Below are 25,517 nucleotides of genomic sequence, written 5' to 3' on the forward strand. Positions count from 1 at the left end.
AGGTATATAATCTCGAAGAGAGGCAAACACAAAGAGATACACAACAGAGAATATATGTCAATATATATCGTTCGGTTACCAAATCACTAATCAGTGTGATTACCCACTTTTACTCTAAACTCGGAAGTAAATACATTACTCATGAATTAAATTGATAACAACTTGTGTTGAGGTACAATTGAATTCTCAAGACGCAATGTAGAACATGGGGTTTACTTATCCACTGTGTTTGTATTTGTTGCAGCCTCTGTTCCAGCGGTTGTCCAATGGGCGTTGTGTCGGCGTCCTCTGGCTACCGGCCAACCAGTCAAGGTGCAGCTCGGAGTAGGACGGGCGGAGGAATCTAACTGCGGCGCGCAGGGCAGTCGTTGCTCCGAGGGGATATACCAGCAGTCCGGCTGGCTAGTAGAAAGTCTCTATGCACAGAGTGTGACCGCGAGTCCTTACAAGTCACTCTTTTGCCTGGGAAAAAACTGGTTCGTTCCCGGTCCAGCGCTGCTTCTGAATAAGCTATTCAGGTTGTCGACGAGGGTCCAACTGTAGGCTGCCGTTGATCAAGCGGAGCATTCACGTTGGTAGAATTCTGAGTACGTACGGGATCCTCGGCCTCACGCTTAGAACAAAGTCCAAGTCCTTTTGCAGACAACAGCAGTTGTCACGTGATTGTCTCTGAGGATGCGCGAAAATGGCCAAGGAGAGCTCAGAACTGAGCTTGCGCTCCCTTTTTGATCAAGACCCAGATGTGTGCTGATTGGTTGAGAGTTTGGCGGGCATTGGAGACCCACGTGGTATTACCACGCCCTGCCAGTCCCTGATTGGTTGGTCAAGGTGAGATATAAGTCACTTACTCTTGACACTTAGGAATGCAGTCCAGATGTCCATTCGGCACTCCCTAGACTGATAGGCGCCAATGGATGACCATTGATCATGATAGCCAGGCTTAGCTAATTGCATCCCCGTCTGGGAGCTTGTTTCTTATCACAAGAAAACATCTTAAATCAGCTTGCATGAATTCTTTCTCTGTGGCTGCACCACAGAGATGGAGGGTAAGATGGGGCCTCTTTTAGGAGCATACCAATGCTTAATTCTGTCTTGTTAACAAGCATTGCCGCTACACACCAAACCTGAAGGCATTTATATTCTCACTTTGTCAAAGTTGCACTTCTTAGTTCGATGGTTTATCATTTTAATGGTATATTTTGTTTAAAAGTGTAAAATTGTCTTTCATGGGAAAAAAAAGAATCTGAATTTGGAATGGAATAAGAAATGCCTACTTCTTTAGAAATTTACATTTTAATTGAAACTAGTAATAACATCATCTTTTTGCAATTTTATGATAAGGTACAAAGGTACATTTGGAATACAGTGGCACTCTTAAAAATCAGAATTTACATTTGTGTACAATTTCACACATTCTTTAGAAATGCATGGTTTCATATTAATGATGTTAGTTTAGTCTATGAAAATACTGACTTCTGTAACACAAACAGCTCTGTAACAGCTCTGTTGCACCTGCAGCCCTGCTGTCTGTATTTGTGTGTTTCCTCCAGTGAGACACAGAGCTGCTCCTGTCTCTGGGAGTGTCTTCAGGGAGAGGAAACAGTGATGTGGCTCTGATATATATGGAGAAGACTGAAAGGGCTCTGTCTGATTGGCCGTCATGCCTGTGTGAGAGGTTCCTGCTGTCAGTCTGATAATGCGGAGCTGTGTGTGATTGGCGGGGCGGGGGGCTGTGTTGTTGCTGGGGGTCTGGCGAGCAGAACAGAATGTAATTCTTTTTAATAATTAAAACCTCCTAATCTATAATTAGAAGTAGTAGTACTACTACCCATTGCAGTCACTTCAGTAGTAGTAGTAATAGCAGCAGTGTAGTAGTAGTATCTAGTATAGTAGCTTGAGTCCAAATTCAGTGACCAAAACAATCATAAAGTTTACCTTGGTTTACCTTATTAAATACAGTTTGTGGTAAATGATTAATTGTCAACAGTCCAGGATCAAAGCTTAAAACAATTACAGAAGAAGATGGGGGTATAGACTGAAGAAGGGGTAAAGAAAAACTGGTGAAGAGGGAAGGCGAGAGCTCCTTGTCCAGATTAGACAAAAAGATCAGATTGGAATTAATAGTCAGCAATAATTGTGGTGTCTCACCTGTACCTCTACTTGGAAGAAGACAGCGTTGTAGGAAGAGGGGTAAACAGGCAGGCGTTCTGGCTAGATTGAGACAGCACAGCAATCGTGGCTTGCTCCCAAGTATACTTCTTGCTACTGGACAATAAGATGGATGAACTGAGAGCATGGCTTGCTTTCCAATGGGACATCAAGAACTGCAATATGCTGGCACTTACATATGCTGACTTACATTATTAGTCATATTATCACAGCTCCAACACACGGAACATGTGTAGTGATATATGCACAATTACAGACTACAAAGCACAACCCAGCTATATCAAACAATAGTCTGCCTCTCTTCCTGATGAGCTAAATTCATTCTATGCTCAGTTTGAGGTCAGTAACGCAGATCCAGCCAGGAGGATTTCAGAAATCCAGGGCGAACACCCACTGATCATACCCAGAGCGGATGTGTGTAAAGTTTTTAAAAAGACCAATCCACTCAAGGCTCCTGATGCTATCTCTGGACGTGTTCTGAAGGCATGTGCAGACCAGCTGGCAGGTGTCTTCTTGGACATATTCAGTCTCTCTCTAGCTCAGTCTATAGTTCTTTCCTGCTTTAAGAAAACCACCATTGTCCCTAAAAAACCAAGAATCAGTAGCCTGAATGACTATTGCCCCATTGCAGTCACATCAGTTATCATGAAGTGCTTTGAGCGGTTGGTCAAAGCACATTTCACCTCATCACTGCCTGACATCCTAGACCCACTGCAATTTGCGGCGTATCGCCAGAGCAGGTCAACAGAAGATGCTATTGCCACTGCCCTCCATACTGCCCTCTCACAACTGGATAAGAAAGGAACATATGTGAGAATGCTGTTTGTTGATTACAGCTCAGCATTCAATACCATAGTGCACTCAAAGCTTGTCATCAAGCTTCAGGACCTGGGACTGAACATCTCCCTCTGTATTTGGATCCTGGACTTCTTGACGGAATGTCCAAATGTGGTGAGGGTGGGCACCAACATATCCTCTACCCTGTCTCTAAACTATGGAGCCCCTCAAGGCTATGTGCTTAGCCCTCTTCTCTACTCCTTATTTACCCATGATTATGTCGCTAGGCATAACTCACACTCCATCATCAAGTTTGTGGATGATACAACAGTCATCGGCCTGATCACAGATGGTGAAGAGTCTGCGTACAGGGAGGAGGTTGAAACCCTGGCAGCATGGTGCCAGGAGAACAAACTATCTCTGAACATTAGTAAGACTAAGGAGATGATTGTGGATTATAGGAAGCACCAGAGAGGAGATCACATACTGTACCTATTTATTTCACAGCTTCTACCTCCAGGCAATACAACTGCTAAAGAGCCAAGCTGCAGTTCCTTCAGCAAATCACCGTAATGGCTACATGGTGTAGCGGCAATGGTTGTTAATAAGACAGAATTAAGTGTTGCTGTGCTTTCCCAAATGAGGCCCCATCTCCCTCTTCATCTCTGTGGTGCAGCCACAGAGAAGCTATTCATGCAGGCTGATTTAAATATGTTTTCCTTTGATAAGGGACAGCTCCCAATGGTGATGCACTTAGCTAAGCCTGGCTATCATGATCAATGGTCATCCATTGGTGCCTATCTGTCTAGGGAGTGCCAGATGGACATCTGGACTGCATTCCTAGGTGTCAGGAGTAAGTGACCCATATCTCACCTTGATCAACCAATCAGGGACTGGTAGGGCCGAGTAACCCACGTGGGACTCTGATGCCCAGGAAACTTTCAGCCAATGAACGAGCTGAAGTTCCTCCAGGTAAAAACAGGCAACACAGGAGAACTATACGTAGGACTATTCTAAGGAGAATTCCAAGGGTGCGAGACAATTCCAGGGCAGGACGGCCCAGGAGCAGAAGGCTCCCAAGGGCAGGACATTCTCGCAGCGTGCCTCCTGACCATCCTGAGACTCAGCCCGGACCACCACGGAATGGCCAATGTGTCTGAGTGCCAGAACTTTCCTCTGTTCTAAGAGTCTAGAGCGGAGGTTGCCAGAGAGTAACCAGAGGATCCACCCGAGGTTAGCATCAGCAGCAAGCCTCATGAACAGGTCGGAACTGTGGACAGCTGAATCACTATTCAGAACTAACGCTTCATCAGGAATGAACCGGTCCTCTTCCTGACCTGCTGGGACCCACAGTCATCTTTTCTCCTGAGCACAACTTTGCTAGTTAAAGCCAACACTAACTAGCCGGTGCTAACTAGCCGCTGCTGATGCTCAGAGAGCATCAGCAGCGCACCGTCGCAAGCCGCACAGCACAGCCTGGCACCGAGACAGAGAGTGCGGATTGGACAGCAACAAGCCTGCAACTGTTTCTTTGTGCCCGCAGGAGATCTGATTCCCCAGAGAATGGATGAGTATTCAACTTCAATGCATTACAGCTAGAGAATTAAATTGTTATCCCAACTAGTTGATATCACTTTAATTCCTAAGAGTTATGTACTTGTTTTGAGTATCCAATGTAGAAGTTATAACCAAGTGCATTTACAAAACGGTCTAAATGAATGATATACTGAACATATGTCCTCTTGATATATGTAACTCTTCGTAACTGACTGAATATATACCTTTTGTATTCTGATTACCTTCTCGATAAGATCTGTAAGTTTTACATGCATATTCTATGTATTAATAAATGTATCCTCGTGTATTAGTACCTGTGTGTGTGCGTTGTTTGAGTTATATTGCATTGTTGGATTCTAAGGCCATTAAAAGAATCAATTATGTGATTTACTGCTACAATTGATAATTGTCCCTGTAAATGCCCAAACCCTACAGAACTGGTGCCTCGTGAGAGCACACTACAGTACTCTGCGTGAGAGATTGTGTGATTGTGTCCTGTGAGTGTGCTTGTGTTATAGTATTCTGTGTGTGAGGTGGTACCCTCTGTGTGTGATTGTGTCCTGTGTGTGAAATTGTGTGATTGTGTCCTGTGGGTGTGCTTGTGTTATAGTACTCTGTGTATGACGTGGTACCCTGTGTGTGTGATTGTGTCCTGTGTGTGAGATTGTGTGATTGTGTCCTGTGAATGTGCTTGTGTTATAGTACTCTGTGTATGACATGGTACCTTGTGTGTGTGATTGTGTCCTGTGTGAGATTGTGTGACTTGAGTCTTGTGTGTGTGAGGTTGTATGATTGTCCTGTCAGTGTGTGTAATAGTACCCTGTGTGTGTGATGGTGCTATAGTACTCTGTGTGTGAGGTGGTACCCTATGTGTGTGATTGTGTCCTGTGTGTTGAGATTGTGTGATTGTGTCGTGTGTGCATGACATTGTGCCTTGTGTGTGTGAGATTGTGTGACTGAGTCTTATATGTGTGAGGCTGTATGATTGCGCTCTATGTGTGTTTGTTTGATTGTGCCCTGTATGAGAGACTGTGCCCTGCCTATGTGCATGTGTAAGAGTATTAAATGTGCATGTAACAGTACCCTGTGTGTGCATGTGTCTGTGTGATTGTGCTATGTGTGTGTGTTTCTTAGATTGTGCCCTCTGTGTGTGATTGTGCTTTGTGTGCGCCTATTCCCTGTGTGCATGTGTCTGGAATTGTGCTGTCTGTCTGTGTTTGGATTGTGCCCTGTGAGTGCTTGTGGGATTGTGCCCTGTCTGTGTGTGTGATTCTATACAATGTCTATAGATATGTCTGTTTGTAATATTTAATATGCACTCTGTGTACATGTGTGATCCTATTACAGTGTGTGTAGGTGTTCATGAGTGCATACACATGTGTGTGATTGTAATGTATCCTGTGTGTGTGTCTGTGTGTGAAGTGTAATGGGGAGAGATGGAACAGAAAATGTAATATTAAGTACTTTAAGTAAGTAACACACACGCTGGAACAGGAAACACAGTGTCACAGTATCCCAACTCATTTTGCTGTAGTTTGATTAAAAACAAAATCAGAAGCAGAAGCTGCAGGTAAAGAGAGTGCAAGCAGAGGGGGCTGACCCCAGGACTCAGCAAAACTATCAGACTCAACTGTTCTCCTGCGCCCAGGTCCTGTAGCTGGAGACCCGGGTGTAGACCTCAGGGGAGTTGGGCCAAGCGCAACCTCTTCCAGAGCTCACAATCCCAGCCAAGGCCTGTAACTGGCTCAGTTCAGCCCCTAAGAGCCCCAGTCCTTCAGTGCTCTAATGTCTCCAGTCAGGGGTTAAAGGTCACTGTGACTCTGGGCTCATGAAGACAGTAACTGGCTCAGTTCAGTCCCTGAAAACCCCAGTCCTTCAGCACTCTAGTGTCTTCAGTCAGGGGTTAAAGGTCACTGTGACTCTGGGCTCATGAAGACAGTAACTGGCTCAGTTCAGCCCCTGAAAACCCCAGTCCTTCAGCACTCTAGTGTCTTCAGTCAGGGGTTAAAAGTCACTGTGAGTCTGGACTCATGAAGACAGTAACTGGCTCAGTTCAGTCCCTGAAAGCCCCAGTCCTTCAGCACTCTAGTGTCTTTAGTCAGGGGTTAAAGTTCACTGTGACTCTGGGCTCAGGAAGACAGTAACTGGCTCAGTTCAGCCCCTGAGAACCCCAGTCCCCAGTGAGAGTGAGATAAGAATTATTGATTCCCTGAGGAGAGGGATTCACATTAGAAAAATAATGCTACTGACAGGATAAAGGTCCTCTTGATATGAGCTTGTATTATCAGTCCACCTGGAGTCCTGATTTCTGTATCTGAGCTCTATTAACACAAACCACAGCAGGTGTGTTACGGGAGCCAGATTGGTCTCCCATGTAGAGGTCAGTTAAACCTGACGGTTTTTCTGGAGAAGACACTAGACGGACTTCAGGGAAAGACACACTAGGTTTATTTGTGAGGACAGTTTGTGATCCAGTTCACAGGGGAACAGCCAAAGGCAACTGAGCCCAGGCAGATCCAGGTTGGTAGTCAGGGAACAGTCCGTAATCCATAACAAGGTAATCCATCCGAGATGAGCACATGATAAAACCCCCAGAAGAGGGAAAACAAGACGAGGAACACACAGTCACGGAACAGGAACGGGACTGGAATCGCCGGGTCCCGTGCTCAGAAGACAGGACATCTGGGGATAAGGCCTATGCCCTCAGGCTCCTCCAGGTGGTGTCCCACCTGGAGTCCTGATCCCTGAGCTCCACTAACACACAACAGCTACCACTCTCCTCCCTCATGCCCCAACTTGTGGCTATTTCATCACTTACTTTTAGTGTCTAGGATCAGAATTAAAAACAGCAGCTGCAGGAGAAGCACCTTCATTCTCTGATTCTCTCAAAGGACACAAGACTGTCTCTCCTTCACAGTGCTGGGCACTAGAATAGAGGACTGACCCTCCTCAACTACTGCTGGACACAGAGCACTGACCTTCCTCAACTACTGCTGGACACAGAGCACTGACCCTCCCCCAACTACTGCTGGACACAGAGCACTGACCCTCCCCAGCAACTGCTTGGCACAGAGCACTGACCCTCCCCAAATAATGCCGGGCACAGAGCACTGACCCTCCCCAGCTACTGCTTGGCACAGAGCACTGACCCTCCCCAACTACTGCCGGGCACAGAGCACTGACCCTCCCCAACTACTGCTAGACACAGAGCACTGACCTTCCTCAACTACTGCTGGACACAGAGCACTGACCCTCCCCAGCAACTGCTTGGCACAGAGCACTGACCCTCCCCAGCAACTGCTTGGCACAGAGCACTGACCCTCCCCAACTACTGCTGGACACAGACCACTGACCCTCCCAACTACTGCTGGACACAGAGCACTGACCCTCCTAACTACTGCTGGACACAGAGCACTGTCCCTCCCCAACTACTGCTGGACACAGAGCACTGACCCTCCCCCAAGTACTGCTGGACACAGAGCACTGACCCTCCCCAGCTACTGCTTGGCACAGAGCACTGACCCTCCCCCAACTACTGCTGGACACAGAGCACTGACCCTCCCCCAACTACTGCTGGACACAGAGCACTGACCCTCCCCAACTACTGCTGGACACAGAGCACTGACCCTCCCAACTACTGCTGGACACAGAGCACTGACCCTCCCCAGCAACTGCTTGGCACAGAGCACTGGCCCTCCCCAGCAACTGCTTGGCACAGAGCACTGACCCTCCCCAACTACTGCTGGACACAGAGCACTGACCCTCCCCAACTACTGCTGGACACAGAGCACTGACCCTCCCAACTACTGCTGGACACAGAGCACTGACCCTCCCCAACTACTGCTGGACACAGAGCACCGACCCTCCCCAGCTACTGCTTGGCACAGAGCACTGACCCTCCCCAACTTCTGCTGGACACAGAGCACTGACCCTCCCAACTACTGCTGGGCACAGAGCACTGACCCACCCCAACTACTGCTGGACACAGACCACTGTCCCTCCTAACTACTGCTGGACACAGAGCACTGTCCCTCCCCAACTACTGCTGAACACAGAGCACTGACCCTCCCCAACTACTGCTGGACACAGAGCACTGACCCTCCCCAAATAATGCCGGGCACAGAGCACTGACCTTCCTCAACTACTGCTGGACACAGAGCACTGACCCTCCCCCAACTACTGCTGAACACAGAGCACTAGCCCTCCCCAACTACTGCTGGGAACAAAGCACTGACCTTCCTCAACTACTGCTGGACACAGAGCACTGACCCTCCCCCAACTACTGCTGAACACAGAGCACAACCCCTCCCCAACTACTACTGGGAACAGAGCACTGACCTTCCCCCAACTACTGCTGGACACAGAGCACTGACCCTCCCCAACTACTGCTGGACACAGAGCACTGACCCTCCCCAAATAATGCCGGGCACAGAGCACTGACCTTCCTCAACTACTGCTGGACACAGAGCACTGACCCTCCCCCAACTACTGCTGAACACAGAGCACTAGCCCTCCCCAACTACTGCTGGGAACAGAGCACTGACCTTCCTCAACTACTGCTGGACACAGAGCACTGACCCTCCCCCAACTACTGCTGAACACAGAGCACTGACCCTCCCCAACTACTGCTGGGAACAGAGCACTGACCCTCCCCAACTACTGCTGGACACAGAGCACTGACCCTCCCCAGCTACTGCTTGGCACAGAGCACTGACCCTCCCCAACTACTGCTGAACACAGAGCACTGACCCTCCCCAACTACTGTTGGACACAGAGCACTGACCCACCCCCAGCTACTGCTGAACACAGAGCACTGTCCCTCCCCAACTACTGCTGAACACAGAGCACTGACCCTCCCCAACTACTGCTGGACACAGAAGATGGACCATCTCCAGCTACTACTGGACAGAGAGCACTGACCCTCCCCAACTACTGCTGGACACAGAGCACTGATCTTCTCCAGCTACTACTGGACACAGAGCACTGGCCCTCCTAACTGCTGCTGGACACAGAGCACTGACCTTCTCCAGCTACTATTGGACACAGAGCCCCATAGCTTTACAGCTGGAGCCCTGGGGATGATCCCAGCGAAGAGCCTTTTCACTTCATTGAGCCCAACGTCTCTGATTTTTCAATCCATTAGGTACTAGATAAGATATATATCATTACCCTGCTCTCCTCCCCACTGATAGCTGATGTGTTGAGAGTGTACTGGCGCACTATGGTTGCTGTCGTATCATCCAGGTGGGGCTACACACTGGTGGTGGAGGAGAGTCCCCATTACCTGTAAAGCACTTTGAGTGTCCAGAAAAACCCTATATAAATGCAAGCAATTATTAATTATTATTAATTCTAAAGAATTATAGGAGTATAGAAGTAATGGAGTAATTGGAGGACAGGAATATGGGAGTATAGGTGTAGGGGAGTGTGGAAGTACACAATTATAGGAGTTTGGGAATATAGGAGTACTGAAGAATGAGAGTATGAGAGTATGGGATTAAAGCAGTATGGGAGTCTGATAGTATGGGAATTCAGGAGTATGAGAGTATAGGCACATGGGAGTGTACCTATACTCTCATATTCCTCTCATATTGTAGGAATATGAGAGTATTGGAGTCTGAGAGTATCAGAGTATGGCATTTCCAGAGTATAGGAGTATACTCAACAGCTTTCTTCTCGGCCTCCCCATGATCACAGCCTGGGTCACTTCACACTGTGAAGGTATCGAATTTAAAATTGATAAATTTCTCTTTAATTAGAAAAATCCCAACAGAGACTGGAAGCGAAAGCACAGTAAATAAATTGGCTTAATAACTCTGCTCTCCTCCCCACTGATTGCTGATGTGTGGTGAGCGTTCTGGCGCACTATGGCTGCCGTCACATCATCCAGGTGGATGCTGCATATTGGTGGTGGTGGAGGGGAGTCCCCATTGCCTGTAAAGCGCTTTGAGTGGAGTGTCCAGAAAAGCGCTATATAAATGTAAGCAATTATTATTATTATTAAATATCTTTGGAGCAGCGATCAGACATGGTCGACATGCGCTGGAGAAGCACAGACCTTTGTACAGTTTGTGCTGCTTATTGCTATTGTTAACATTTACAAGTTCATCGCTATTTCAATGATGATCAAATCGCTCCTCTAACTGAACATCTAGTTGAAGGTGGAGTGCGGGGTTTGTGAACAACTCGTACAACTCAGGCATGATCAAGAAGAATTCCCCTCTCCAGCCCTCTGGTGTGGCCTCACTGCCCGCTGGGGGAGTGAGTTTGTTAGTGACTGGGCTCGTTTCCGTCCTTAAACCTGAAACCACACGTCTGGTCATCTTGCACAAGCCGCTCTGCAGCAGCCCCTTCTCTCCATAAATCAGAAATGGGAAGACTGGGGGTGGTGGTGGTGCTGAATGTCTTCCTCACAGAGCTGGGGTTGTGGACTCAGGTTCTGGGGTGCTGTTTGTGTGGAGGTCTTCTTGTGTTTGCTTGAGTTATCTCCTGGAGTTCCACTTTCCTCCAGCAGCCCAGAGATATCCAGGGAGACTAAGTGACTTAGCAAAGCTGAGCAAACTGGCCCCCTGTTCTCGTGTCTGTGTCTGTGTGCTGCCCCGTGGTGGACTGGACTCTCCTCGAGGCTGGACCCTGCCCTGAGCCCACTGCCTGATGGGATAGGCTCTGCCCTCCCGCAACCCTGAAGCAGATGCCGAGGTTAGAGAGTAGATGGATGGATAATTCCCATTATTTCTGGAATCCTGACACTAAAGACACTCTCCCCAAATTTGCTGATGTACTTGTAGAGTAGGGAGATTGATTTCCATTATCTTTTGGGCAGCCAATTCATACAAGAAGGGAGATCATTAGTATTGTCAGTATGAAAGGTATCATCAGTGTTAGTATCAGTAATATCAGTTTCAGTATTATTTTCTCTATTAGTGCTAATATCAGTATTAGTATCATCATTAGTACTAATTTCAGTATCATTATTAATATCAGTATTTGTGTCAAGATTAGTATTAGTATTGTCATCCATCTATATTTCTATAGTGTTACCAGCTGTAGATTCTTGCATCTATAGTGAAATCCTATACCAACACCTTTACCCTTAATGAGCATCAATATTATTTATTGGTGTTTCAGTATTATCATTGGGATTGTTAGTATCAACAGCAGTAGCGATATTTAAAAAAAGTGCATCCTGACTGAGGATTAAATTTAAGATTTTGTTATTCTTGGAAGTTGCAAGAGGTTTGCACAAGCTGTGCTGAAGAAACCAAGCCATTATTAACCCCGAATCATGTGGTGTTTCGCAAGGGTGCGAGCCTGCTAACGGCCCGCAGTTGAGAAAGAAGACCTCAGCCCTGATTCAGCAGGATTCCTCTCCACCTGCTTCTCGCTGTGTTTTCCTACAGCTGTTGATTCACAGAGACTGAATTCCTGGACGGGCAGCTAGAGCTGAAGACTACAAGCCAGGACTACAAATACCAGGAAGCTGTGTGACACCAGAGGGCCAACTGACAGTTTCACGGGGTTCCATTGGCCCTAGAGCTGGTTTCTACAGTACAGTACACAGGGCTTGGCAAAGACAGTTCTAGTGCCTTTGTTTGGAGATTGGAATTTGGGATACATTGAAGGAAGTAAGTTGAAAGGGAAGGGACTTTTGGGGGCTTAAAAAGAATTCTGTAGGTGAGGTTTTGTAGTTCAAGGGTAAGAGAATAATATGTTCTTTAAGAAAGTAATGAGGTTCAAGTTAATTGTTTGAACATGGAATAAAACTGCAGTTACTTACTTTACATCTAGTGTGTAAGAACTTTACTGTAGTGACAAGAGGTCATTAAAACCAGAAACTATCTTGAACGTCTGCATTGCTTGGATACTCTTCCACTTTGAGGACTTTTGGGAGTTTCAGCAGTGAACCAGAAATGACTAAAGTTTCAGAAAACTTCTGGGAGCTGCAGTGTCTTTAAACCAGAAAGAATTAAAGACAGTTTGAGTCTCAGATGGTCGTTCATGAAACAACAGGAACAGAGGAGCATCTTCCCTGTTAATCTCTGCATTCACACCTTCTCCAGGGGCTTTCATACTCCCAGTAAAGCCTCAGTCTGTCTCGTGTGTCAGCACAGACACCATTCTGAGGGGTGAGAGAATTTCAAACCTGACCTGACTTGACCTATGTTCATTTCTAATCTGGGCTGATTATGTGTCTTTTCAGAATTCCTGAAAGAGGAGGTTCACCTAATCAGAAATAGCCACTGTGCCACGTGTGGAAGCGTTCTATAGTTCTGAAGCACATGCCATGGTCACTCATACCCTTTCATGATAATACCACAGGGGGAGCCCTCTGGGCACAGTTTGAACTGCTCTTCCCCAACGTTTCCTCTGCTGTCCTCTGGCTTGTGTCTTACTGTTTATTATGAAGAATTCAGCTGTATTGATCAGTGTGGGACACTCCCTTCAGACTAAAGAGACTCAGTTCCTCCAGCCTGTCAGTGTGGGACCATCCCTTCACACTAAAGATGCTCAGTTCCTTCAGCCTGTTAGTGTGGGACACTCCCTTTAGACTAAAGAGACTCTGTTCCTTCAGCCTGTCAGTGTGGGACACTCCCTTCAGACTGAAGAGACTCAGTTCCTCCAGCCTCTCAGTGTGGGACACTTCCTTCAGACTAAGGAGACTCTGTTCCTTCAGCCTGTCAGTGTGGGACACTCCCTTCAGACTGAAGAGACTCTGTTCCTTCAGCCTGTCAGTGTGGGACACTCCCTTCAGACTAAAGAGACTCAGTTCCTTCAGCCTGTCAGTGTGGGACACTCCCTTCAGACTAAAGAGACTCAGTTCCTACAGCCTGTCAGTGTGGGACACTCCCATCAGACTTAAGAGACTCAGTTCCTTCAGCTTGTCAGTATGGTATACATCTCTGGAATTATTCCAGTGTAGCAGCATCTTTTGTTTTGTAACATGCTGACCACAACAGTACACTATACTCTAAAACAGGACTTTGTCCTTGTTCTACAGCTGTGGAGGATTGTTAACTCAAGGCTGACGATTTTATTCATCCCTCCGTTGTCGCACCACTTCTTCCAGCTCAGGGTCGTGAGGGAGCAGGAGTCTATTCCAGCAAGCAACGGGCCCAGGGCAGGGTACGCCCTTGACAGGACGCCAGTCCATCACAAGGCACACACACACACTGACACCAGGGCCAATATTTCCAGAGGCCAATATCCTAGCAGTGTGTCTTTGAACTGTGGGAGGAAACCCATATGAACATGAGGAGAACATGCAAACTCCACAAACACAGCACCCCAGGAGCTGAACCCCAGGACCTCAGCGCTACAAGGCGCACATGCTCACCCCTGCTCAGTGCCTGAGGTCTAGCTGCTCTTTCGTCTGTTCAATTCCAGCTTTGTCCTGCTGTCTCCCCCCCAGGGTGATTGGAAATCAGATTCGGGGAGTCTGCAGAGCTATCAGGTGCGCCTGAGTTATCTGGAAAGTCTGGGAGCGCTTATCAGGGTCGAATCACACAAGCGCCAGTGCAGCAGCTCATCAAGATGAGAACGACACACAGCTGCGGAGATGGAATCAGAAAAGACAGGAGACCGATCCCTGACTCACCTCGGGACAGGAGGATCTTCTGGTGGGAGTGTGGAACAAGCTGCCCAGCCATGCTATTGAAGCTGGGCGGGACTTTCAGATCAGTTATGTAAAATCAAGCGGGCGAGAGGGGCTGAACAGCTCTGTGTGTGATTGGCTGTCTGCAGGGTTTAAGAGCGGCACAGCCCACAGATGGGCTCACACCGAGAGCTGAGTGAGTGGGCACTTCGACACCACAGTGACCCCCAGAGTAAGTGTGTCTCCTTTGATCTGCTGTCTCATCTACCACACTCTCACTGGGCTTTACTGCACTCTACTGTGTTTTTACAACAATCTCACTGGGCTTTTCTGCACTGTACTGTATTTTTACCACAATCTCACAGGGCTTTACTGCACTGTAGTGTATTTTTACGTTGATCTCACTGGGCTTTACTACACTGTACTGTGTTTTTACCTCGATCTCACTGGGATGTACTCCACTGTTCTGTGTTTTACCACAAACATACTGGGGTGTATTGCACTGTACTGTGTTTTTACCACAATCTTACTGGGGTGTATTGCACTGGACTATGTTTTTACCACAATCTCACTGAACTTTACCTGTAATGGACTGTTTTATCACAAACTCGCTGGACTTTACCTGTAATCAACTCTTTTACAATCTCACTGGGTTTTACTGCACTGTACTGTGCTTTCACCACACAATAACAAAGTATATCTTTCTACAGTACTTGACAGAAAGTCTCAGTGCTGTGTGTGGCTGTGTAGGTTGCTGTATTGCCCTGATTGGACTGGGGTTCGTCTGTGTTCAGTGACCAGCTGTGTGTTAAAGACGCAGGTGTGCTCAGGGATACAGACTCATCTCTGTCTGGTTTTCTCTAACAGATGGATGTGTTTCTCCTCCTGCTGTGTCTGGGGCTGCTGTCCTCAGTGAGAGCCAGTGAGTATTATTCTCACTCCTCCTGCTCCTTAGATCCTGAGCTGGAAATAAAGCTCTGCTGTGGTTCAGAGTGATATACATTTCTATTGAGTATTCAATCAGCAATCTAATTAGACACAATCTCAGAGCAGTTTCAGTTTAGTTTATTTGCCACAGGCGCAAGTGCAATGAGATGCTTATTTGCATGTAGGCTCCAATACAAAGACATTGAGGAAACATCAACTTCAACACACAACAACAGCAGCAGCAACGAAGCTGAATAACACACAGATAAAAGGCAGCACAAGCAGTGTGCAGTTGTAGAGTCACTGTAGAATTAGACAAGCTGACATCCTGAGGGAAGAAGCTGTCTCTGAGTCTGGAGATCCGTGTCTTTGTGCTCCTATAATGCTTACCAGAGGGTAATGGACTTGGCCAAACTGATCAACCTTGTGACACATTCCAGTCAGACATCGAGCTGCTGCCAAACCACACTGTGATCCCACAGGTGATACCACACTCTCAACAGAGCACCTGCAGACTGGAGTAAGAATACCTGAAGACAGAGAGATCACAGAGAATCCCTCTAATATAATAAAACACACAACAGGAAAGGAGACACAGTGAGAGAGAGGAGATCACAGAGAATCTCTCAGTAATCTCTCAGTAATACACAACAGGACAGGAGACACGGTGAGAGAGAGGAGATCACTGAGAATCCCTCAGTGATAAACACACACAACAGGACAGGAGACACAATAAGAGAGGAGATCACAGAGAATCTCTCTGTGATAAACACACACAACAGGACAGGAGACACAGTGAGAGAGAGGAGATCACAGAGAATCCCTCAGTAATAAACACATACAGTACAACAGGACAGGAGACACAGTGAGAGAGAGGAGATCACAGAGAGTCCCTCAGTGATAAACACACACAACAGGACAGGAGACACAGCGAGAGAGAGGAGATCACAGAGAATATCTCAGTGATAAGCACACACAACAGGACAGGAGACACAGTGAGAGAGGAGATCACTGCAAACCTCAGTAACAGGATGGGAGGTGTAATTCTGAGTGTTGTAAGAAAGCAGGAAACCAGTTGTCCTGAGAATTTGCCTCTTGTAACACTCTGTCTTTCAGAGTCTCATCAGTGTGACTGGTGCTACCATCGCGGGCAGTGTGGTAAGACACCGGAGTGAATCATCTAATCAATAAAATCCTGATCAGTGATTGATTAAGGAATGCTCTGATTAATGACCCTGAATGATGATTGGTTAAGGAATGGCCTGACTGAGGTCCAGTCTCTTGTCTACACAACCGATCAGTGTACACAGGCACTGTGTCCCTGTTACAGGCCTTTCTGCCTGGGTATCCAGGCCTTTTGGTCACTGCAATGGGCAACGTCAGTCTCCTGTGGACATCAGGACCTCCGGAGTGACCACTGACCCCAATCTGACTGAGCTGACCTTCACTGGGTACACAGAGAAGAACATCATGAGAGAGCTGACCAACAACGGACACACAGGTAACACTGACACACACATTGACTGACTGAGACAGCGAGAGACTGATCGAGACAGTGAGAGACTGACCGAGACACTGACTGACTGAGACAGATGTGGACTGACTGAGACAGTGACTGACCGAGACACTGACTGACTGAGACAGGGACTGACTGACTGAGACAGTGACTGACAGAGACAGTGAGAGACTGACCAAGACAGAGACCGACTGAGACAGTGAGAGACTGACCGAGACAGAGACTGACCGAAACAGTGACTGACTGAGACAGTGAGAGACTGACGGAGACAGAGACTGACCGAAACAGTAACTGACCGAGACAGAGACTGACTGACTGAGACAGTGACTGACCGAGACAGTGAGAGACTGACCAAGACAGAGACTGACCGAGACAGAGACTGACTGAGACAGTGACTGAGCGAGACCTTGACTGACCGAGACACTGACCGAGAGACTGACCGAGACAGTGTGTGACTTGGACAGAGACTGACTGACTGAGACAGTGACTGACCGAGACAGTGTGTGACTGGGACAGAGACTGACTGAGACAGAGACTGACCGAGACAGTAAGAGACTGACCGAGACAGAGACTGACTGAGACAGAGACTGACCGAGACAGTAAGAGACTGACCGAGACAGAGACTGACTGAGACAGAGACTGACCGAGACAGTAAGAGACTGACCGAGACAGAGACTGACCGAGACAGTGACTGACTGAGACAGAGACTGACTGAGACACTGACTGACTGAGACAGAGACTGGCTGAGACAGCGAGAGACTGACCGAGACAGAGACTGACCGAGACAGAGACTGACTGAGACAGTGTGTGACTGAGACAGAGACTGGCTGAGACAGAGTCTGACTGAAACACTGATTGACTGAGACAGAGACTGACTGACTATGACAGTGACTGACTGAGACAGAGACTGACTGAGACAGAGACTGACTGAGACAGTAAGATACTGACCGAGACAGAGACTGACTGAGACAGTGTGTGACTGAGACAGAGACTGGCTGAGACAGAGACTGACTGAGACACTGACTGACTGAGACAGTGACTGACTGAGACAGAGACTGACTGACTGAGACAGTGACTGATCGAGACAGTAAGAGACTGACCGAGACAGAGACTGACTGAAACAGTAACTGACCGAGACAGTAAGAGACCGACCGAGACAGAGACTGACTGAGACAGTGACTGACTGAGACACTGACTGACCGAGACAGTGTGTGACTAGGACAGTGACATAAGCAGTGAGTGACTGGGAGAGTGATGGGAGCAATGTGTGACTGGGACAGTGACAGGAGCAGTGTGACTGGGGCAGTGATGGGAACAGGGTGTTACTGGGACAGTGATGGGAGCAGTGTGTGACTGGGACATTGACAGGAGCAGTGTTTGACTCGGACAGTGACGGGATCAGTGAGTGACAGAAGCAGTGCGTGACTGGGACAATGACAGAAGCAGTGAGTGACTGGGACAGTGACGGGAGCAGTAAGTGACTGGGACAGTGGCAGGAGCAGGGTGTGACTGAGACAGAGACTGGCTGAGACAGAGACTGAGGGTGATGGGAGCAGTGTGTGACTGGGACAGTGACAGGAGCAGTGATGGGAGACACCCTGGCTCTCTCTGGCTGTGTGTCTCAGTGCAGGTGACCCTAAGGCCAGGGGCGGGGGTCAGTGGCGGGGGGCTCTCTGGCTGGTACTCCGCTGTCCAGTTCCACTTCCACTGGGGAAACTCCGCAGACTTCCCCGGCTCCGAGCACCTGCTGGACGGACAGCGCTTCCCCATGGAGGTGAGGGGACAGTGCGGGGCTGTGTGACTTTGTCCAGGGCTGTGTGACTGTGTCCAGGGTTGTGTGACTGTGTCCAGGGCTGTGCTACTGTTTCCAGGCTTGTGTCACTGTTTCCAGGGCTGTGTGACAGTGTTTTCAATGCTGTGTCACAGTGTTGTGTAACTGCTGTGTTGTGTTACTGTTTTCAATGTTGCATTACAGCATTCAGTGCTGTGTCACAGTGTTGTGTAACTGCTGTGGTGCTGTGTTGGGTTATCAGCTGCACATCGTCCATGTGAAGAAGGGGAAGAGTTTGCCTGCAGCTCTGGCTGATCCTGAGGGCATTGCTGTCCTGGGCTTCTTCATAGAGGTCAGTACTGAGAGAGAGAGAGACAGGACACTGAGAGAGAGAGACAGGACACCGAGAGAGAGACAGGACACAGAGAGAGAGAGACAGGACACACACACACACAGAGACAGGACACACAGAGAGAGAGGATACACAGAGAGAGAAAGGACACACAGAGAGAGAGACAGGACACAGAGAGAGAGACAGGACACAGAAAGAAGGAGAACACATTGAGAGAGAGACACAGAAAGACAGAACAAAGTGAGAGAGGATAGAGAGAGGACAGGCATGATAACAGAGAAGTGATATGTGATAGTGAACGTCTGAAATGACATGGGGTTCATCTGTCGAGCCAGCAAAGCTGTCTGGTTGAGCCTCAGTGTCCAGCAGAGGGCAGTGTTCCTGCATGAAGATGAGTGTGCAGGTTCTCCGCTCCTGCGGTTCCCTGGGGTCACTGTGTGTGTCCAGTGGCGCTGTCCAGTCCAGAGACCAGCTGATCTCAGATATGTGGAGATGAAGACCACAGACTGGGACACAGACAGCCTCTCTTTGGGTTGCTAGGCGACAGAGGCAGGTGGCACTCCTGAGGGCTGGAAGACACTGACGTCACTCCTGAAGGAGGTCGCTGGGACAGGTGAGGTGACAGTAGAGGAGTGTCCAGCCAATGAGGGTCCATCAGCGAGCGCTCTCGGTTAAGGATGCGTCTCTCTCTCGTTCCCCCATAGGCTCCACTAAGACTCTGGCTCTGTCCCTCTCCCTGGACGAGCTGCTGAGGGGGGTGGACCGCTCCAAGTTCTTTCGCTACAGGGAATCCTTGACCACCCCTGACTGTAATGAGGCTGTGGTATGGACCGTGTTCCAGGAGCCTGTGAGGGTCAGCAGAGATCTGGTGAGAGACAGGCGGACGTGTGTGTGTGTCTTAAACATGTTTGTATTGAGCTGTTAGTGTCCAGTCAGTGTGTCTGTATTAACCTCTCTCTCTCTCAGTGCAGTGTTAATGTACCAGAGTGTCCAGTCAGTGTGTCTGTGTTAACCCCTCTCTCTCTCTCAGTGCAGTGTTAATGTACCAGAGTGTCCAGTCAGTGTGTCTGTGTTAACCCCTCTCTCTCTCTCAGTGCAGTGTTAATGTACTGGAGTGTCCAGTCAGTGTGTCTGTATTTACCCCTCTCTCTCTCAGTGCAGTGTTAATGGACTGGAGTGTCCAGTCAGTGTGTCTGTATTAACCTCTCTCTATCAGTGCAGTGATAATGTACTGGAGTGTCCAGTCAGTGTGTCTGTATGAACCCCTCTCTTTCAGTGCAGTGTTAATGTATTGGAGTGTCCGGTCAGTGTGTCTGTCTGAACCCCCCTCTCTCTCTCAGTGCAGTGTTCATGTACTGGAGTGTCCAGTCAGTGTGTCTGTATGAACCCCTCTCTCTCAGTGCAGTTTTAATGTACTGGAGTGTCCAGTCAGTGTGTCTGTATTAACCCCTCTCTCTCAGTGTAGTGTTAATGTACTGGAGTGTCCAGTCAGTGTGTCTGTATTAACCCCTCTCTCTCTCCAGATTGACCAGTTCACTACAGTCCTGCACTTGGCTGATGTTTATCGCCCTGTCTTGCCTCTGAATGGCCGCAGTATCTTCTCCTCCCCTGCTGTCGGGCTGGCCCTGGGTGCGAGCTCCAGGGATGGAAGCAGCCCTGACCAGCTCCTCACTGGAGCTGAAGAGGAGCTGAACGTTCTGTCTGGCTAAGGGAACAGGGGGCCCTTGTTGAGAAAGTCATTGTTTTCACTCTACATCTGCATTTGAGACATCTTTCCTCTCTCTCTTCCTGAGTCAGGACCACTCATCGCTCTCTCCTTTGGGTGCAGCTGCATGGCTCCTACTCATAAACATAACATCCCCGCAGTAAGTTACAGGGGCTGTGAAGTCATTTGGGGATTGTATGATGTCAATTCTGGAAAATGTGATGTAATATTGGAAGCACATGAAATCATATCAGGACTTTGTGATGTCATGGTGGCACTGCTCTGTCTGTATCACATCCTGCTTATTCTGTGTTTTAATAATTATTACTGCTTGAGAATCTGTTTGAAATATTTAATAAATGCTGGGCAGTCCTGCCTGAGGAGAGACGCCAGCACCTTCTCTCTGCATCGAACCCAAGCTCACACTCACCCTCCCCTGTCCTGCGACAGGACTTCAACACATTAGCACGCGAGTCACTGCCTCAAGCTGAAGTTACAGTTCAGCTACCTGCTTGTGCAGAGACCCGACAATCCCCGTTTAGAGGCTGCCAGGACCCCCAGATCTCTCCCCAGCACTGGCCCTGTCTCATTCTCACCTACTGATGACAACCTCACCTGTCACGCAGATGAAATTTCCACCTCCTCGGTGTCACTGTCCAGCCATTACCGGGTTCATCCTGGTGCCTCTGACAGGGAGACTTCCTCGTGACTTCATCCACAGCCTTTAGATTCAGGGCTTTCAACTGGAGCACAAGAGCGGAAACTAGCTGGAAGTGCATTTAAACTGAGAACAGGAGCACATCCTTACACAGAGGGTGGTGGGAGTGTGTAGCAAGCAGCCCGGCCATGTTCTTGAAGCTGATATACAGACTTCTTTCAGAAAGAACTGGATGTGGGTTGACATTTCTTCATACTTCTTCATTGCTTTTTACAAGCCCACGTTAAGAAATAAAATACACAATACAGAATATGCTGATGTCACCCTGTCTAAGGATTAGACTGGCTGTAGCTGCTCACAGACACAGTGCTGGCTACAAACTACAACTCCCATAAACACCCTGAGCCACTTCCTGTCTGCGTCACAATCCCTATTCCTCCTGGCTGTGGTGACGTCAGTGGGTCCCTTCCCGTTCTGGCAGCTTCACAACCTCCGGTGTGCGCAGGAGAGACTCACACAGGATTTCATTTTTAAAAGTTTATTTTTTTAAAATTAGAAAAAAAAAACATGGGAGGGTTTCCAGAGATATTTACAAGTCAGGAGTACAGCAGGCTGGTAGCGAGTTATCTCGCCCTCTCTAGTACATCTTATTTTTCCCTGTTTATTTTTTTTTATTTAGTATGAACACGACACAACATCATAATTTCTAAAATTACTATTATATTTATTACATCATCTCAGAGGACAGAGAGCTGGGAGAGAGTCAGCCTGTGTTCATAAGTCAGTGACGGGATTAATCTCCACACTGACAGCAGGCAGCAGCTCAAGGTCCTTATCTGAATAAAAAGTCCAGAAGTCAGGATAGATCTTCTCCCCCTGAGTTAAGACCATGTCAGTGAAAGTGTAGAAATGAGCTCTGGACTCCACTGTGTAAAAGGAGACCTTCTTCTCCTCAATATCCACACACACTCCCAGCTTCATGGGCCACAGACAGCTGGGGAGATCAGTCTCAGGGTCAGTGAGAGCACAGAAACCAGGGTAAGACTCCAGACACCAGTAACCCTGCTGGGGAGAGAAGATGAAATCTCCTTTCCTCTCTGCAGACTCTCTGGTCACTCCTATTCTCCACCACTCATTCACCTCCACTACCCAGTAGTGTCTCCCTGAGGTGAAGGCCTCCCTGCTCATGACACATTTAATGTAATCAAATCTGTGAGGATTGTCAGAGAGACTCTTCCTCTGTCCCAGTCTCACTCTCTTCCCATCCTCAGACAGGCTGAGCCCACAGTGAGCTGTATCAGGGTCCAGAGTCACAGCAGCTGGGGAATAAAACAGCAAACATCACAACAGGCTTCTGCCGATTACAGTCCAATTCAACTCCATTAGACTGTGAAATGTCTTTGTCCCTAAACACACCGAGAGAGAAACACAAGTCAATTACTAATGACTTCTCTTCCCTTCCAGAGAAACAACATCTTCTGTCATTGTTTCACTGAGTATTACACATGGAAGTGATCCCCAATGTCCTCTAAATACAAACATTAAACATTAGTTTTCACAGCGATGAAACTTTATTTTTTTAAACGACATTATTAATGAACACAGGAGCAACCAGACTGCAAGAGAAACTACAGCCCGACCACTCGCTTTCATACACTTCAAAACCCACCACAACGACCTGTATACTGTAAGAAACTGGACAGCCTGTCTGTTAAACCGGTTTATTTCAAATCTCAGTTCAGCAGGTCGTTCATCTTCTCTAAGACCATTTTCCTTATGATGCAAAATAAAAAAGTGCAGAATTCAAAGACTGCATAAGGCCCGTTTGTTACAGAAAAAAAAATATAGTGGAAAAAGCAAAACCTTACTGAAATATAAGAAAGCTTTCACACTTTGAAAATGTGAGGAAATATCCAAAGTATTCAATTTAAACCAGAAATAACACATCCAGAAACCCTGAGAGAAACAGAGGCGCTCATACTGACTTCAGACTGCTCACGCTTAGCTGTCCGCATCTCTGACAGGAGACACCAGCTGTCAATCAGTGATCTCTATCCATTGAGAGACAGGGGCGGGGCTTATACATGATCAGAGCGAATGGAGGTTTTAATCAAATTCAAGAAGCTTTATTCGCATGACCAGTGAATACTGACTTAATACTCTCCTGATACTAAATACTTAAGTATGAACTCTCAATAGTTAATAAATACTACCCTTCTTTCGTCTGTAGGTCAATCTAGTGAAGATCAAAGAGATCTTTTTCAGTTCTTATTGTTTTATTCCTGGAGAATAGAAAGGCTGTTAAAAAGCCTATCCAGTACAAATAGTAGAAATATATTGGACATAGCCTGGAAAAATAGGTATCTACATGTACTACATTTTGAAAAATCACTTTTGAATAATTTTTTTTTTTGGGGGGGTGGGGGTGGATATTTCTTCCTAGTGTGTGTACTGAGTAATATATATATATATAAATCTGATGTTTTATACTTGATGTCCAGGTGGTTCCTTGAATTCAGACCACGAACTAGGCCTGTACTCTCTATCCTGTCCAAGATATTGCAAGATGTTCAGGACACAAACACTCCAGGTGGAAATGACCTTTGAGGGGCTGGAGGTTAAAGAGGTTCAGCTCTGAAAACTGGAATATTAACACAGACAGAGGAAAGAGGGAAACAGAAGAAGAAAAGGTGATTTTATAATGTTTCTTCCTGCTGACCCATCAGCCTGGTTGACATGTGAAGAGAAGCAGCCATTTCCCAGACAAGAGAGAGGCCTACAGGCTCCAGAGAAGCCACTGTACCAGAGTCCCACTGCTGCCTCTCACAGTTTACATACTGACCATCTCACACTAAAGAGACCTTCTGGACTCAAGAACACAATAACCCCAGACACTAGGGCTTAAAACAGCATCTCTACCATCAAGAAGAGACAGACCTACCCGCAGCACTGCACAGCCACTGCCATTCAGAAACACAGCGATAAAGACACTGTTAATCACAGACACACACTGGAACACAGAGATACAGATACTGTTAATCACAGACACACTGGAACACAGAGATACGGACACTGTTAATCACAGTCACACACTGGAACACAGAGATACAGACACTGTTAATCACAGACACACACTGGATCACAGAGACACAGACACTGTTAATCACAGACACACACTGGGCTCCATATTGAAACAAAGATGTCACTACAGTTTTCATTATAAATCTCATAGTACAAAAAGTAAGGGGTCAGGGGTAATGAAATTCACTGGAGACCAGTAATGCTTTCTTGAACTGGTTTCTTTCAAGAGACTAAACGTTAAAATTACAAGACAACTTCAGACATACGGTATCAGTATTAAATAAAAATCTCGAGCTCAGCTTCATTCACACTGAAACCGGTGTGAAACCTCCTCTTTATTGCTCATGTTCTAAGAATTGAAAAAATACATTAGTAATATAGAAATATTTAAGAATGGACTTCTGTGATGTGTTATTTTTCTAATTTATTGTTAGTGTTGCCCAGGCTTTTCTGATCCAACAGAATTGCCCTTTTGGGAGCCCTCTGCCCCCCAGTTTAAATACCGCTCTGTCCTCCACACACACTCTTCCCCAGCACACTGACAGGGAGAGAACTGGAGCCCAGCAGGAGCTGTGATTTTACACACAGTGGACTTACGCAGGTCAGGGATGGGGCTGCCTTCACCTGTACAGAAGAAAGGAGGTGGTCAGTACTGAGCTGTAGTGTCTGTGTCCAGCACAGACAATACTGAGGTTATACCCCAGACAGGTGAACGGGGCAAAGGTCATGTAAAGATATAGTTTATAGCGTGACAGTGCGTGGGTTATCAGGCTGTTCTGCTCGCTGGCTTTATGTCTAATATCTCTGAAGGAGATCAAGCACCAGCGTGAAAACTGCTCACAACCAGCTGCCCACTGAGACCCAGCAGTGTGGGCCTGGCCAGTACCTGGAGGGGAGACTCTTGGGAGAGCTGAGGCTGCTGCTGGAAGAGGTGTTAGTGGGGCCAGTAGGGGGCGCTCACCCTGAATGCTCCAGTACAATGACGGGGACACATATCCTTATTATGTAGGATCACGAGGTCAGCAGTGAAATAGTGTTCTTACAGTCAGTTGTGTAAATATTGTAATAATGGATTTTGTCATCTCCACTATGTTTATTAAAATGCTCCACCGTGTAGGATTCATGATTTGTACCCATGACATGTAGTCTGCTACAGACTGTGAACTTTTCATAGTAAAAAGGTTTTGATTTAGGCTGTGTGATTTTATAGCTCAGTCAGTCCAGCACAGACATGACTCTACTGGCTGAATGACAACATGATCACTGTGAAAGGAGATGAGGTTTTCCAAAGGAATATGATGTGAACCTGCAGGGAATCTCACTTTACACTGATTCTCATTCTCTTTAATCTTTTATCAGTGCATTTCTCACCAGGAATCAATACTCTTTAATATTGGTGCTCAATAGCAGTA

At 47.3% G+C, this 25,517-nt stretch overlaps 1 protein-coding gene across 1 annotated transcript; it reads left to right on the plus strand.

The window, feature by feature from the left end:
• The first annotated feature begins 14,290 nt into the window (after positions 1–14,290).
• LOC148665644 (carbonic anhydrase 4-like) lies at positions 14,291–20,753 on the plus strand. Its single transcript, XM_088632380.1, has 9 exons — positions 14,291–14,327; positions 14,963–15,017; positions 16,139–16,180; positions 16,353–16,523; positions 18,164–18,312; positions 18,572–18,661; positions 19,202–19,274; positions 19,366–19,529; positions 20,185–20,753. The coding sequence occupies exons 2-9, from the start codon at positions 14,963–14,965 to the stop codon at positions 20,368–20,370; spliced, it is 930 nt and encodes a 309-aa protein (XP_088488506.1). The 5' UTR covers positions 14,291–14,327; the 3' UTR covers positions 20,371–20,753.
• Positions 20,754–25,517: the final 4,764 nt, after the last annotated feature.

This window comes from Lepisosteus platostomus, chromosome 5 (assembly GCF_059453375.1).
Source record: "Lepisosteus platostomus isolate fLepPlt1 chromosome 5, fLepPlt1.hap1, whole genome shotgun sequence".
NCBI classification, from domain to species: domain Eukaryota; kingdom Metazoa; phylum Chordata; class Actinopteri; order Semionotiformes; family Lepisosteidae; genus Lepisosteus; species Lepisosteus platostomus.